The sequence below is a fragment of the Hyperolius riggenbachi genome, chromosome 12 (genome assembly GCF_040937935.1).
Source record: "Hyperolius riggenbachi isolate aHypRig1 chromosome 12, aHypRig1.pri, whole genome shotgun sequence".
NCBI classification, from domain to species: Eukaryota; Metazoa; Chordata; class Amphibia; order Anura; family Hyperoliidae; genus Hyperolius; species Hyperolius riggenbachi.
In genome coordinates, this window is record NC_090657.1 from 174,581,429 (window position 1) to 174,594,480 (window position 13,052).

Genomic DNA, 13,052 nt, shown 5'->3' on the forward strand with positions numbered 1-13,052 from the left:
CGCAAAACGCTGGCAATTTTTGCCAGCGTTTTGCGGGAGTGATTTTTCTGCGATTTCACGTGGAAAAATCACTGGACAGTGCAGCGATTTCTCTGCGATCGCTTTTAGCGCTTCTAAAGCACTGAAACGCGATTGCCGGGAAACAGCCTGAAAATGGTGCAGGCTACGCATTTGCGTTTCGCGATTTGCTTAGCGCAAATCGCCCAAGTAAGAATGGGCCCATAGGGTTTTATGCCGAAATCGCTGGCAAAGCGCTCAAGTGTGAATGGGCCCGTACCATTAAGGCAGTGAGCATAATTATCAGAGTGGTGTGCATTATGCCACATGTGACAAAATGTGCACCGCCGCACTGGTAATTGATTTGATTGCCCGCCTGGGAAATCACACGATGTTTGCTCGTATTTTGCATTTGCGTTGTTTGCCACAATTTCAAGTTTAGCTCTCGCACAACGCAGGTGTTTCCGATTCAAATGTATTTCATTGCATCCCATAAAAGGTTGATTAAAATGCAGAAAACCGTGTGCGAAAAATGCGATCGCAGAGTGAACACAGTGCCACAAACACGGGAAACGCCCGCAAAATCGTGACAAGTGTTTTCCCAACCTAATTCATTCTTTTGCACAGTTTGTGCTGAAGTGCTGATGTGATCTGCGCAGAGATGTTACGTAGTGTACATTCACAGTCTCCTCCCAGAATTATAAATCAGCTATGAATAGTGTGGCTTTTAAAGAAAACCACTGTATGTAACCAGCAGAATTTTTGCAGACGTGGCTTATGCTGCCTAACTGTTCACCTAATTCTCAACCAGCAATGATAACTTGCGAGCTGTATCTTCTGCTGTTGGGGAATATATTCTCATATTACTATTTCATGGTATTCTCTTGGTATTCTCTCATTTCAGATGAATGTAGACAATGACGACAAAAGGACTCGCACACGATCCAAAATCAGAGGTAATCTATCTGCAGTATATAGCACCACTAGTAACTATAATACTCGGGGCCTTGTTTGCTAAGCCACCTCCGGACCAGCGATCTCCATAGATCAGTGTGGATCTCCGGACCAGCGATCTCCATAGATCAGTGTGGATCTCAGGCTTTTGGGCCACGGTGATCTATAGAAGGGCACCCCCAATCTCTGGTATCCCCAGGAGGTGGTTTTAGGCAAAATGAGGCCCGAGGCAAAAATAAGTGTGGGGCCCTTTCAGGGGTGTATATACAAGGGAGCAGCCGCTGTGACCGCAGGGGGCCCAGAGCTGTGAGGGGAACCTAACTACTACGTTAATCCCACTGATAAAAGGGTCCATCCTTCAGATCAGGTGTTTTTGTGGCTATACTTCTTATTAAATCTGACCAAAAACTGTATTGGATTGCCAGTATTCGAGGCAGAGAATCTGCAGGACAGCCAGGCAACTGGTATATTATAAAAGGAAACATATGGCAGCCCCCATATCCCTCTCACTTCAGTTTTCCTTAGGCATTAGGAGAGGGGTTAGTGTGAGAATGGGCCCTGGATAAGTCAATAGGAGAATATCGGTAAGAAGGCATTACTAATATTTTCACTATCGGCACCGCCAGGCGGCGTCACAGCACATGCTCAGTGTGGGGTTCTCCTTTACGAAGGAGGCTCCCTCCTCTTATAGAATTAGTATTTCACGCTTCTCCCGCCAGATTCATTCACAAATATGCCCGCTGCAGATTCCTTATTAATCCTCCGTGAACTCTGGCAAGTCTTTAATTGCATACAAGTCTTCACGTGCGGCGCGTTGGGCTGTAGAGAGCGCGAGGGGTCCCGGGGGGGAACGCGCAGTAAAAGCCTCTCTGGCGAACACACGCTGGCTCTGTGAAAGGGAACGCCGCGCTCAGATCGCAGCCGGGGGGGAGACGCAAGACCAGCGCTTTGTAATCCGCGCGTGGAACTCCGCAGCTCTCTTATCTAGAGACAGGCATGGGAAACTCCCTGCCCATCTTTCTACGCCGTCACTACAGCGATCTGCACACCGCCATTTCACCGGGATATATTACTTTCATCATTAAAGGACCATTGTCACAAAAAACTGTAAAATTTAAAACACATACAATCTCACAAATAAGAAGTTTATTTCTTTCAGAGTAAAATGAGCCATACATTACTTTTCTCCTATGTTGCTTTCACTGACAGTAAGTAGTAGAAATCTGACAGAACTGACAGGTTTTGGACTAGTCCATCTCTTCATGGAGGATTCTCAGCATGGCCTTTATTCTATATAAAGACACTCCCTGAAAAAGATTTATACAAAGATGCTGGCCAGCTTCCCTGCTCACGGCATACTTTTTGGGCAGTTGGACGGAGCAACTGCCATTCACTAAGTGCTTTTAAAAATAGAAAAAAAATCCTGAGAATCCCCCATGAAGAGATGGACTAGTCCAAAACCTGCCAGTTCAGTCAGATTTCTACTACTTACTGTAAGTGATAGCAACATAGGAGAAAAGTAATTTAGGGCTCATTTTACTCTGGAAGACTTCTTATTTGTACGTGTTTCCATATATTTGTATTACATGTAATTTTTGCGATTGTGGTCCTTTCAAAAGAAACTCTAGCCAAAAGGGAAAAAAATAAATCAATACATTGCAACATGAGAAGTTAGAAAATAGAAGATAGATGAAGAATTGATTGATATTGGCCATGTAATTTGTTCATATTGTTTGATCCACAATCAGCCTGCACACACCTAACACTGCAAGCAGAGCATCATTACTCCACAGGACAGAGGGAGTGACCGTTATTTGTTTGTCATCTCTCTGCAGGTATCCCAGTTGAACTTATTGGACAGGAACTCAGGTAAGGTTTGATTTCTTGCAAGATAACCTATGTTGCAGATTTATACGGGGAGATTTTTTTTCATTTAAAGAGACACTGAAGCGAAAAAAAAAGTATGATATAATGAATTGGTTGTGTACTATGAATAATTACTAGAAGATTAGCAGCAAAGAAAACATTCTCATACTTTTATTTTCAGGTATATAGTGTTTTTTCTAACATTGCATCATTCTATAATATGTGCAGATTACACAACACTCAGCATTCAAAATGAGTCTTTCAGAGCAGTCTGTGAAGTAATGAACTCTCCTCTAGCAGAGGAAAAGTAAACAGTTCAATTACAGTTGAGATAATAAAAGTCAGATAACAGCCCTCTCCAAGACTAAAGGTAGCCATACACTGGTCGATTTGCCATCAGATTCGACCAACAGACAGATCCCTATCTGATCGAATCTGATCAGTGAGGGATCGTATGGCTACCTTTACTGCAAACAGATTGTGAACCGATTTCAGCCTGAAACCGATCACAATCTGTTGTGGTGGTGCTGCCGCCGCTCCCCCCGCCCGCATACATTACCTGCTCCGCTGGTGCGACTGCCCCCGGTCACCGCTCTTCTTCTCCGTCTCCGCTCTGGTCTGCTCTGGTCTCCGGCATGCTTCCCTTCTTCCTGTCTGGGGGAAGTTTAAACAGTAGAGCGCCCTCTACTGTTTAAACTTCACTGGTCTCTAGTGAATGGATAGGCTGCATCCTCAGTGATGTCACTGGTCTCTAGTGAATGGATAGACTGCATTCTCAGTGATGTCACTGGTCTCTAGTGAATGGATAGGCTGCTTTCTCAGTGATGTCACTGGTGTCTAGTGAATGGAAAGGCTGCATTCTCAGTGATGGCACTGGTGTCTAGTGAATGGATAGGCTGCATTCTCAGTGATGTCACTGGCCTCTGGTAAATGCATAGGCTGCATTCTCAGGGATGTCACTGGTCTCTAGTGAATGGATAGTCTGCATTCTCAGTGATGTCACTGGCCTCTAGTGAATGGATAGGCTGCATTCTCAGTGATGTCACTGGTCTCTAGTGAATGGACAGGCTGCATTCTCAGTGATGTCACTGGTCTCTAGTGAATGGATAGGCTGCATTCTCAGTGCTGTCACTGGTGTCTAGTGAATGGATAGGCTGCATTCTCAGTGATGTCACTGGTCTCTAGTGATTAGTGAATGGATAGGCTGCATTCTCAGTGATGTCACTGGTTTCTAGTGAATGGATAGGCTGCATTCTCAGTGATGCCACTGGTCTCTAGTGAATGGATAGGCTGCATTCTCAGTGATGGCACTGGTCTCTAGTGAATGGATAGGCTGCATTCTCTGTGATGTCACTGGTCTCTAGTGAATGGATAGGCTGCATTCTCAGTGATGTCACTGGCCTCTAGTGAATGGATAGGCTACATTCTCAGTGATGTCACTGGTTTCTAGTGAATGGATAGGCTGCATTCTCAGTGATGTCACTGGTTTCTAGTGATTGCATAGGCTGCATTCTCAATTATGTCACTGGTCTCTAGTGAATGAATACAGTAGGCTCCAGAATAGAGAGTGGAACATAAGTGTTGCTGGAAGGACTGGTGGAGAAAGCAGCAGATAAAGTAGCTGTAGTAGAATCCTCAGGCCATTGCCCTTGCTATCATCCTCCACACATGCGATGTCAAATAGCCTGTGCTAATTATTTCTTCATGCAGTCGGGGAGTTAATGGCGGCAGGGAAGGTGTCTTGGTCTGTAACCATGCACATACAAATCTTTAATTAAGCGTAGCCATAAAACTGTAATGAAGCACTAGTGAATGGATAGGCTGCTTTCTCAGTGATGTCACTGGTGTCTAGTGAATGGAAAGGCTGCATTCTCAGTGATGGCACTGGTGTCTAGTGAATGGATAGGCTGCATTCTCAGTGATGTCACTGGCCTCTGGTAAATGCATAGGCTGCATTCTCAGTGATGTCACTGGTCTCTAGTGAATGGATAGGCTGCATTCTCAGTGATGTCACTGGTCTCTAGTGAATGGATAGGCTGCATTCTCAGTGATGTCACTGGTCTCTAGTGAATGGATAGGCTGCATCCTCAGTGATGTCACTGGTCTCTAGTGAATGGATAGACTGCATTCTCAGTGATGTCACTGGTCTCTAGTGAATGGATAGGCTGCTTTCTCAGTGATGTCACTGGTGTCTAGTGAATGGAAAGGCTGCATTCTCAGTGATGGCACTGGTGTCTAGTGAATGGATAGGCTGCATTCTCAGTGATGTCACTGGCCTCTGGTAAATGCATAGGCTGCATTCTCAGGGATGTCACTGGTCTCTAGTGAATGGATAGTCTGCATTCTCAGTGATGTCACTGGCCTCTAGTGAATGGATAGGCTGCATTCTCAGTGATGTCACTGGTCTCTAGTGAATGGACAGGCTGCATTCTCAGTGATGTCACTGGTCTCTAGTGAATGGATAGGCTGCATTCTCAGTGATGTCACTGGTTTCTAGTGAATGGATAGGCTGCATTCTCAGTGATGCCACTGGTCTCTAGTGAATGGATAGGCTGCATTCTCAGTGATGGCACTGGTCTCTAGTGAATGGATAGGCTGCATTCTCAGTGATGTCACTGGTCTCTAGTGAATGGATAGGCTGCATTCTCAGTGATGTCACTGGCCTCTAGTGAATGGATAGGCTACATTCTCAGTGATGTCACTGGTTTCTAGTGAATGGATAGGCTGCATTCTCAGTGATGTCACTGGTTTCTAGTGATTGCATAGGCTGCATTCTCAATTATGTCACTGGTCTCTAGTGAATGAATACAGTAGGCTCCAGAATAGAGAGTGGAACATAAGTGTTGCTGGAAGGACTGGTGGAGAAAGCAGCAGATAAAGTAGCTGTAGTAGAATCCTCAGGCCATTGCCCTTGCTATCATCCTCCACACATGCGATGTCAAATAGCCTGTGCTAATTATTTCTTCATGCAGTCGGGGAGTTAATGGCGGCAGGGAAGGTGTCTTGGTCTGTAACCATGCACATACAAATCTTTAATTAAGCGTAGCCATAAAACTGTAATGAAGCACTCAATTAATTAAAGGAGGTGAAGTGTTTCATCAGTTGTGAAGCACATGGCGGCGAGGTCACATGGTTCACGAGAAAACGATCAGCCAGGGAACGGGAGGACGGCAGGCTGGGAAACGCTGTGGAATAACATCACTGTGCGTTTTCTCTCCTTTTGTATCCCTTAGCTGTCCCACACCAGGCTGTATCGGCTCAGGACACGCCAGCGGGAAGTATGCACGACACAGAAGGTAACGCCAAACGCACGGTCAGCCAATCCACTGCGGCTAGGGGGAGATGAATGTGTGTTTAACTAGCTTTCATTGTGGAATGAGCCAGGAAATAGTTTGGTTAGCCTCGTACTTTCCGCTCTGTTTGCTCCGATTTAATTGTATGCGTAATACCTTTGGTCATGCTCCCTCTAGTGGCTGTATGAATACTCCACACAAAGACTTAAATAGTAAACCTGAAATGAATTGGAGAAAAGGGTTTTCACTTACCTGGGGCTTTCTCACGCCACCTGTAGTCTATAAGCTTCCTCAATACTTTTTCCGGTGTGCTCCTGTGAAGTTCGCGACCCTGCTTGCGGGCCATTGCGCATGCGCTGTTTCGGCCTGCACACCTCCTCTATCGTGCTCCCATGGCCAGAAGTGTTCTGCGCAAGTGCAGTTACAGTCTTAATGAATTGTGAATGCGCAAAATGCCCCCGGACATGGGAATGCGATCAAGGGTTGCATGTAACCTGGACCAGACATGCGCAGTAGTGCGTAACTGAGCAATGACTTGGACTTTATGGGTCAGACAACGACACAACCGAGGAGACTGGAAAGACATTGAGGGAGATGGAAAAAAATCCTTTTCCCCAGTTTATGTTGGGTAAGCCTGGCACACACATCCTGATTTGACATGTGCTTTCAGCAGGCACTAAGTGTTGCTTCTGGCCCCTACTAGTGATTTTATTGGTCTTTATCTCCTAGAAGGTTACTAAGTTTAGGTTGAAAAATTTAGAAACCCTGTCAGGCTGTTATTGCTGTCTGTGGCCTTGTTAAAGAGACTGCCCTTTACCTCTTATGTCAGACAGGAAGCAGGAGGAAGGCGTCATTCCTCTGAGATCTGTATGCGCAATAGGCTTTTCATTTGGAGTTGTAGACTTAGTCATTGTTTTCTTGATAGGAATAAACATTTTGACCTTCAGGTTAGTCTCTGTTTCCTGTCACCAAACAGGAAATGAGAATAAATCTCCTCATTTCCTGTTCCTGTGGTAGTTGATATAGAACCAAATAAAGATTTAAGTGTCAAGCTGTTATTTCCTGTCAACAAAACAGGCCATGAAACAGTTGGACACTGAAACCTTTCTACGCTTCTATGTCAGCTGCCACAGGAACAGGAAATTAAGAGAATCTTCTCAACAGGGACATAGACAGCACTGAAAAACCAGAGTCAAGCGCTTTAAAATATTTTAAGACATGCTAATAAGACTGTGTTAGCTGACCTTGCACACGTATGCACACCAAAATCCATGCGATTTGTAAACACATGTACACACACAATTGCCATATTCCCTCTGAGGCCCCTTTCTCAGTTTAGATACACAAAATGTAACCTTGATTGGAGGAGATAAAATCATAAAACTCAACTTTTAATAAATATAGAGATAAAAAACTTGAGATAGTGCTAATAAAATCAATTTTGTGAAAATACAATCGTAGTGATTTGGGGTACCGTCGCTGAGAATTCATGCCCAATATATCAGGAGAGAGGTGTTCACCACAACTCACACTGCTGTGTATCTAATAAACACACCACCCTAAATGAAATACTCTACATGTTTCACCCCCTTAAAGCAGGACTTTGTCAGGGGTAACACAAAGTGCTCAGTGCCAGTGTGCCTAATGCTAAAGTGCAAAATGTCTACATAACATTGAAAATTTCACATCACAAAATAACATTCTGAAATGCAGAACGGAATTCAACATTTTTTTTCCTCATTCTATAGCGGCTTTAGAATTAGAATCGATTTTACTTGGCCAAATAAGTTTGCACTTCCAGCACCTAAACTTCTTTCTCTTTTTTTCACAAGAGTATGTCTCTATTGACGTCAGATGTAATCCAGTATTTATCAGCGTCTCTCCCATTATTGCAGTTTACAGAATTGCCCATTGGCTCGAAAACGCAAGATGAAGGATTCGGAAAGCGAGCAGCAACCCTCGTCCAAGAGGAAGTCCCACCCCCTCAAACTGGCCCTAGACGAGGGATACAACATGGATAGTGATGGCAGCGAGGAGACAGAGGTGAAAGACGAGGAGTCGGGGACGGAGGACTCTGAAGGGACAACGGGGGAGACGGAAGAGGAATCGGAGAGCACTGAACCCAAAGAGACTCCGAGCCCTGAGGCCAGAGAAGGTGCTTCCCTGTTTATGCAACTTGGAGGTGGACCAATCAGATACAGCAGCTGCTGAATTTGATAGGACCATTTCCAGGCTCCATAAGTTACGGAAAATTAGCGTGTATTTTGTATCAACTCGGAATGATTAGCATCCTTGACCATCCCTGGTAGTCAACTCAATGAGCTCATTCTCTCTCTAAAATGTTATACTTATTCCGGATTATAGAAAATAGAAATGAACTGAGATGAAAGCAAGTGATGCTTTTGTTAAGGTAGCAGCTGGGTCCTTAGACACCCTTACTGAGCTAGGCATAGGCCTAGTATTCCTTGTGAGTGATCTGGGTCTGGTAAATGGAGGCTGGGCTGAAAGTAAGGAACTCTGATGAGGAGTTCTTAGTCATTGGAGACCAGACCACAAGAGATTAAAAAATAGATGTTTCAGCCAATCAAAAGAAACGCAGCAGTTATATCACCGTGTTACATAACTGCCAATCAGGGATTGTGAATGAGCTGCTAAGAATTTCGAGCTGACGCAAATTTTATGCAGATTTATTGCAACTTGGAAATAGACCATTGGTTTGTTCATTTCCAAGATGCATAAATCTGCTTAAAATCTGCATTAATTCAGAACTGTTACTAACCCCTCTGAGGTTGAATTATGAACCCCTACCCACAATATAATCTACTCCCCCTCCATCCATTAGCAGTCCCCACCCTCAACTAAAGTTTTGGTTCTCCCCTCTATAATTTAGTGTTATTTGCCCCAACATTAAATACTATTCTCCTTGCATGTCACCCCATGCCCCCGACTCAACTTATCTCAACCCCAAAAATACAAATAAATAACCCCTCTAAAAAACAAAGTCCAAAATACTGACATAACCAAGAAGCACAGCACTGAAATCTGCTGCACCAAGGCGAACAGGATGCAGCGCCGAGACCACCCATCAACGGAATGGACAGGGCCAAGATTACATTGACTGCTATAACAGTATATAGTATGTGTATAAAATGCATGCAAAAATAGATGTTGGAGTTCTTACAAATGCAATCTGGGAGTCTAAATTAGAAGCATTATTGATGTAATTTTGGTGTTTATCCATGAAGTAGTCTTCTTGTTCCCAGTCAGTGACATTGCTAACCAGGCTTTTGTCCCAGCTGTGCTTTTGAAGTACGTAATTATAAGATCTGAGCGGGTTGGAGCACTAATTGCGGGTGCGGTAAGGGTAACCTATATTTGTTTCTTTGTGCTGCAGCTGAGAACTCTTCAACTAAAGAAATCTACGAAGATCGACCATCCAACAATGAGACACCCACAAAAGCCACCTACAGCAGCTATCAAGAAATCATTGCCAACTCTCTCTTAAATTTAGGCCAAATTGCAAAAGAAACCTTGGTGTCTGAGGGGCACTTACCGGAGAGTGAGCTGGAGACCCCGAAACTGACCTCAGCTGTTGTACAGATGGTCCAGCCAGAGGTGGAAGAAGCGGTGGTGGAGGAAGTATGCGAGAAGGAAGTCATTATCCAGACGGAAGATGCAGAAGAAGTCATCGAAGTGGCCAGCGAACAAAGCAGCGAGTCATGTTTGGAGCCCAGAGAGGACATCAACTCCGAGGAGACCTGCAAAAAGGACATCGATGACGAGGATGAAGACGAAGACGATGACGAACTTGATGAAGATGATGATGATGACTTAGATGATGATGATGAAGAAGAACAGACATCAGAGATGATGAACCAAGATGCCCCCCGTGCTTCTCAGGACTCCCCCAAAATTCACTGTGAAGGACAGTTTAGCCCTAAACCCGAATACTCGGTCATTGTGGAGGTCAGGTCTGACGATGATAAGGAAGATGACAACCATTCACAAAAATCAGCGGTGACTGACGAATCTGAGATGTACGACATGATGACCAGGGGGAACCTGGGGCTTTTGGAACAAGCAATAGCTTTGAAGGCCGAGCAAGTTAAAGTTGTCCGGGAACCTAGCAAGACGCCCGTGGATACTATCAAGGGCTTTCAACCCGACGAGAAGCAACACCGAACGCTAGATACCATGAGGAAAAGCTTTTATGGTAAATCTGCTTCTTCGTTATGTTTTGTACAACAACACAGTCATTCCAGATTGAATGATCCATCAGGTGATCGATTAATACTTCTCTGATTGTCTGGTCAAGATCAACAAAACCCAGGAAGCAAATGTTAAGACATGCTCACATGAAATTGTGACCAGCCAATCCCAGAAGAACAAATCAATCACATGATAAACCCCAAAAGTCCTTCTCATTGAACCCTCTCCCTGCAGAAGAAACTCTCCCAAAAGGCAAAGGGTTTGATCATCTGTAATAATTATGACAACATTACATTACAGAAAGGTTTGTAGAATTTTTGATATAAGATTATACACATAATGGTCTCAGGTTTTCTTCAAAGTAAACTAGATGCAAGAAAGGTTTGGAATATGCCATGTGCTGAGTTTCCGTTTAATGGTTATATTTGCTTGGCTATTGTTTTTTTCATTTATTGTTTACTTATAGCACCTATAGATTCACTGTTCTAGACAAAAGTGTGAAACTGCTAAGTGCAGCGCAAATGATCACCCCACAGTGAGAGGCCGATACAGAGCAGATTCAGGACACACACTAATCTTGCTTACTGGTCAGGTTATCTCTTTCCAGCTGACGACCTGTAAATTGTAGCTTGAAGCTTTGGCACTCAGAGAATAACTAAAGATAAGTCAGTGTGGTCTCTGATAATGTAACCACCCCCTTTTTCCCTGTAGTCACACTAATTGACCAATGGGAATGCTCAAAAAGAAAACTGGCCAAGCATAACCAACAGACCTGTTACTTAGATATAAAGTGACTGCAGCAGGAGAGGGCTAAACAGCACAGTGTGAAGAAGGATTGAACTGGGATTATGAAGTCACTGGGAACTGAAGCCCCGCCCCACACAGGAAGAGCCTTAAAACTAATAAAGATGGCCAATAAGATGCAAATGTAATAATGCAAAACTAAGGCAGCTTGACATGGGGCCAATCCAACTTGTCAGTTCCGATTGGCCAAATTCCAATCTGCATGAAATTTGAGTTTAATTAGTGATGTTCGTAATCACCTAATTACGATCATGCAAAAATTCACGTGAATTTTTGCAATTACACATTACGATTTGTAAATTCAATTGATTTTGTGTAATGTCACGTAATTCCATGCCGACTTTAGTGGTTATCACCAAAATTGATACATATGTTAAAGGGACACTTAAGTCTCTGTAAAAAAATGAGTTTTACTCACCTGGGACTTCCAGCAGCCCTCTGCAGTTGTATAGTGCCCACGCAGACTCCATCAGATGCTCCTGGCAGCCACTTCCGGTTTCGGCGACCGGAGCCGACAGGCCGGGAACATGAGTGATTCTTCGCTATTGTGGCCGGGAACGCAAAGAATCACTCGCGTTCCTGGCCTGTCGGTTCCTGTCGCCGAAACCGGAAGTGGCTGCCGGCGGGGTCAGGAGCATCTGATGGAGTCTGCGTGGGCACGATACAACTCATTTTTTTTACACAGACTTAAGTGTCCCTTTAAGGAGTAATAATATAGTGGGTAGAAGGCCAAAAAAAAAAAAAAAAAGACCTTGTAGTTTTTGAGAAAATCGACTTTAAAAAGGAAAAGGAAAAATGTGTTTTCAACTGTCATTTTCCTGAGTTTAAAAACCATTTTTCCTTTGCATATTTAAAATTGACTTTCTCAAAAACTACAAGGTCTTTTTGAAAAAAAAAAACATTTTTTGGCTTGTACTATTGTACTATTCTCCTTAACATATATAGCTAGCAGTTTTGGTGACAATAGCATGTATGGGAGCTTTGCTATTAACCACTAAAGTCGGCACAAAATTACATGAAAATTACGCCAAATTACGAATGATTACAATTACAAGCAAAATTAATTAAGATTTTTTTCCTAAAATTTCCCATTGCGATTTTGCATCGTAATTGTGAATTTCTATGCGAAATTCCATCTATGTGAAACCTCTCATTTTGGAGTGTCGCTTTAAAACGTGTCAGCAGTATGGCCGCCTAAATATCCCCTCCGGCTTTTAAGTTTCCTTTAAGTTTCTCCTCCTGCCTAAAGATGTCAGGCATTAAAATACTGACAGCCCAGCACTGCCAGCTTCCACTAGAAGTAGAATTTTGGCGAGCCAATTAAAAATTAATAAACGGTCTGCTTATCTGGCGCAGCTCTGACGCAGCAGAAATGCCTTCTAAGATCTTGTTTCTTATCTGGCGACGGGAACAGGCTTTTCCAAAAGGGCCCAGATAATGTATTTCAGCAAATTGATGTTCATTATGCCGTTGCCAAGGGTGATAAGCAGAATTTTCTGCCCGCTAAGCAGTTTATCGGATCGCCGCTCGCTTCCAGCCGCCCCTCTCACTTATCTCTCTGAACGAGGCTCACGTTGTGACTTCTCCAGCAATGTTAGGAAAGTGTAAAATAATCCCCCCGCTTGATTCCCGGAAACAAATTCCCCAAACTGCCAGGGAAGATGATCCTGCACATCGATCCCTGTTTTTAGCTTTCACATTTTTTTGTATTATTATCCTAGATTAGCCTCTTCAGAAAGCATCTTGTTACGGTTTATTCTTGCTGAATTGGGATACTTTGGAATCTGGTGTTTTGCCAGCGCCCGTTGGTGTGACAATAGGCATGGGGAACCATTATGGCGTCCGCGGCGGAGGGAAGCCTGGCTTGTCACCTTGCCAGTTCCTCCGATGACCCCGCCCACCACCAGCTGCCATCTATAAACAGAAGTA

The 13,052-nt window shown here is 43.9% G+C and overlaps 1 protein-coding gene across 13 annotated transcripts in view; it reads left to right on the forward strand.

Annotated features, from left to right (window-relative positions):
* Positions 1-13,052, forward strand: part of MYT1 (myelin transcription factor 1) — a 485,419-nt gene that overhangs the window by 436,295 nt on the left and 36,072 nt on the right. For all 13 annotated transcript variants that reach the window (XM_068261871.1, XM_068261873.1, XM_068261870.1 and 10 more), the window contains 5 exons: positions 902-953; positions 2,787-2,820; positions 6,051-6,113; positions 8,006-8,265; positions 9,505-10,323. In XM_068261871.1, the coding sequence (XP_068117972.1) occupies positions 902-953; positions 2,787-2,820; positions 6,051-6,113; positions 8,006-8,265; positions 9,505-10,323 (1,228 nt within the window). The remainder of the gene's footprint in view (positions 1-901; positions 954-2,786; positions 2,821-6,050; positions 6,114-8,005; positions 8,266-9,504; positions 10,324-13,052) is intronic.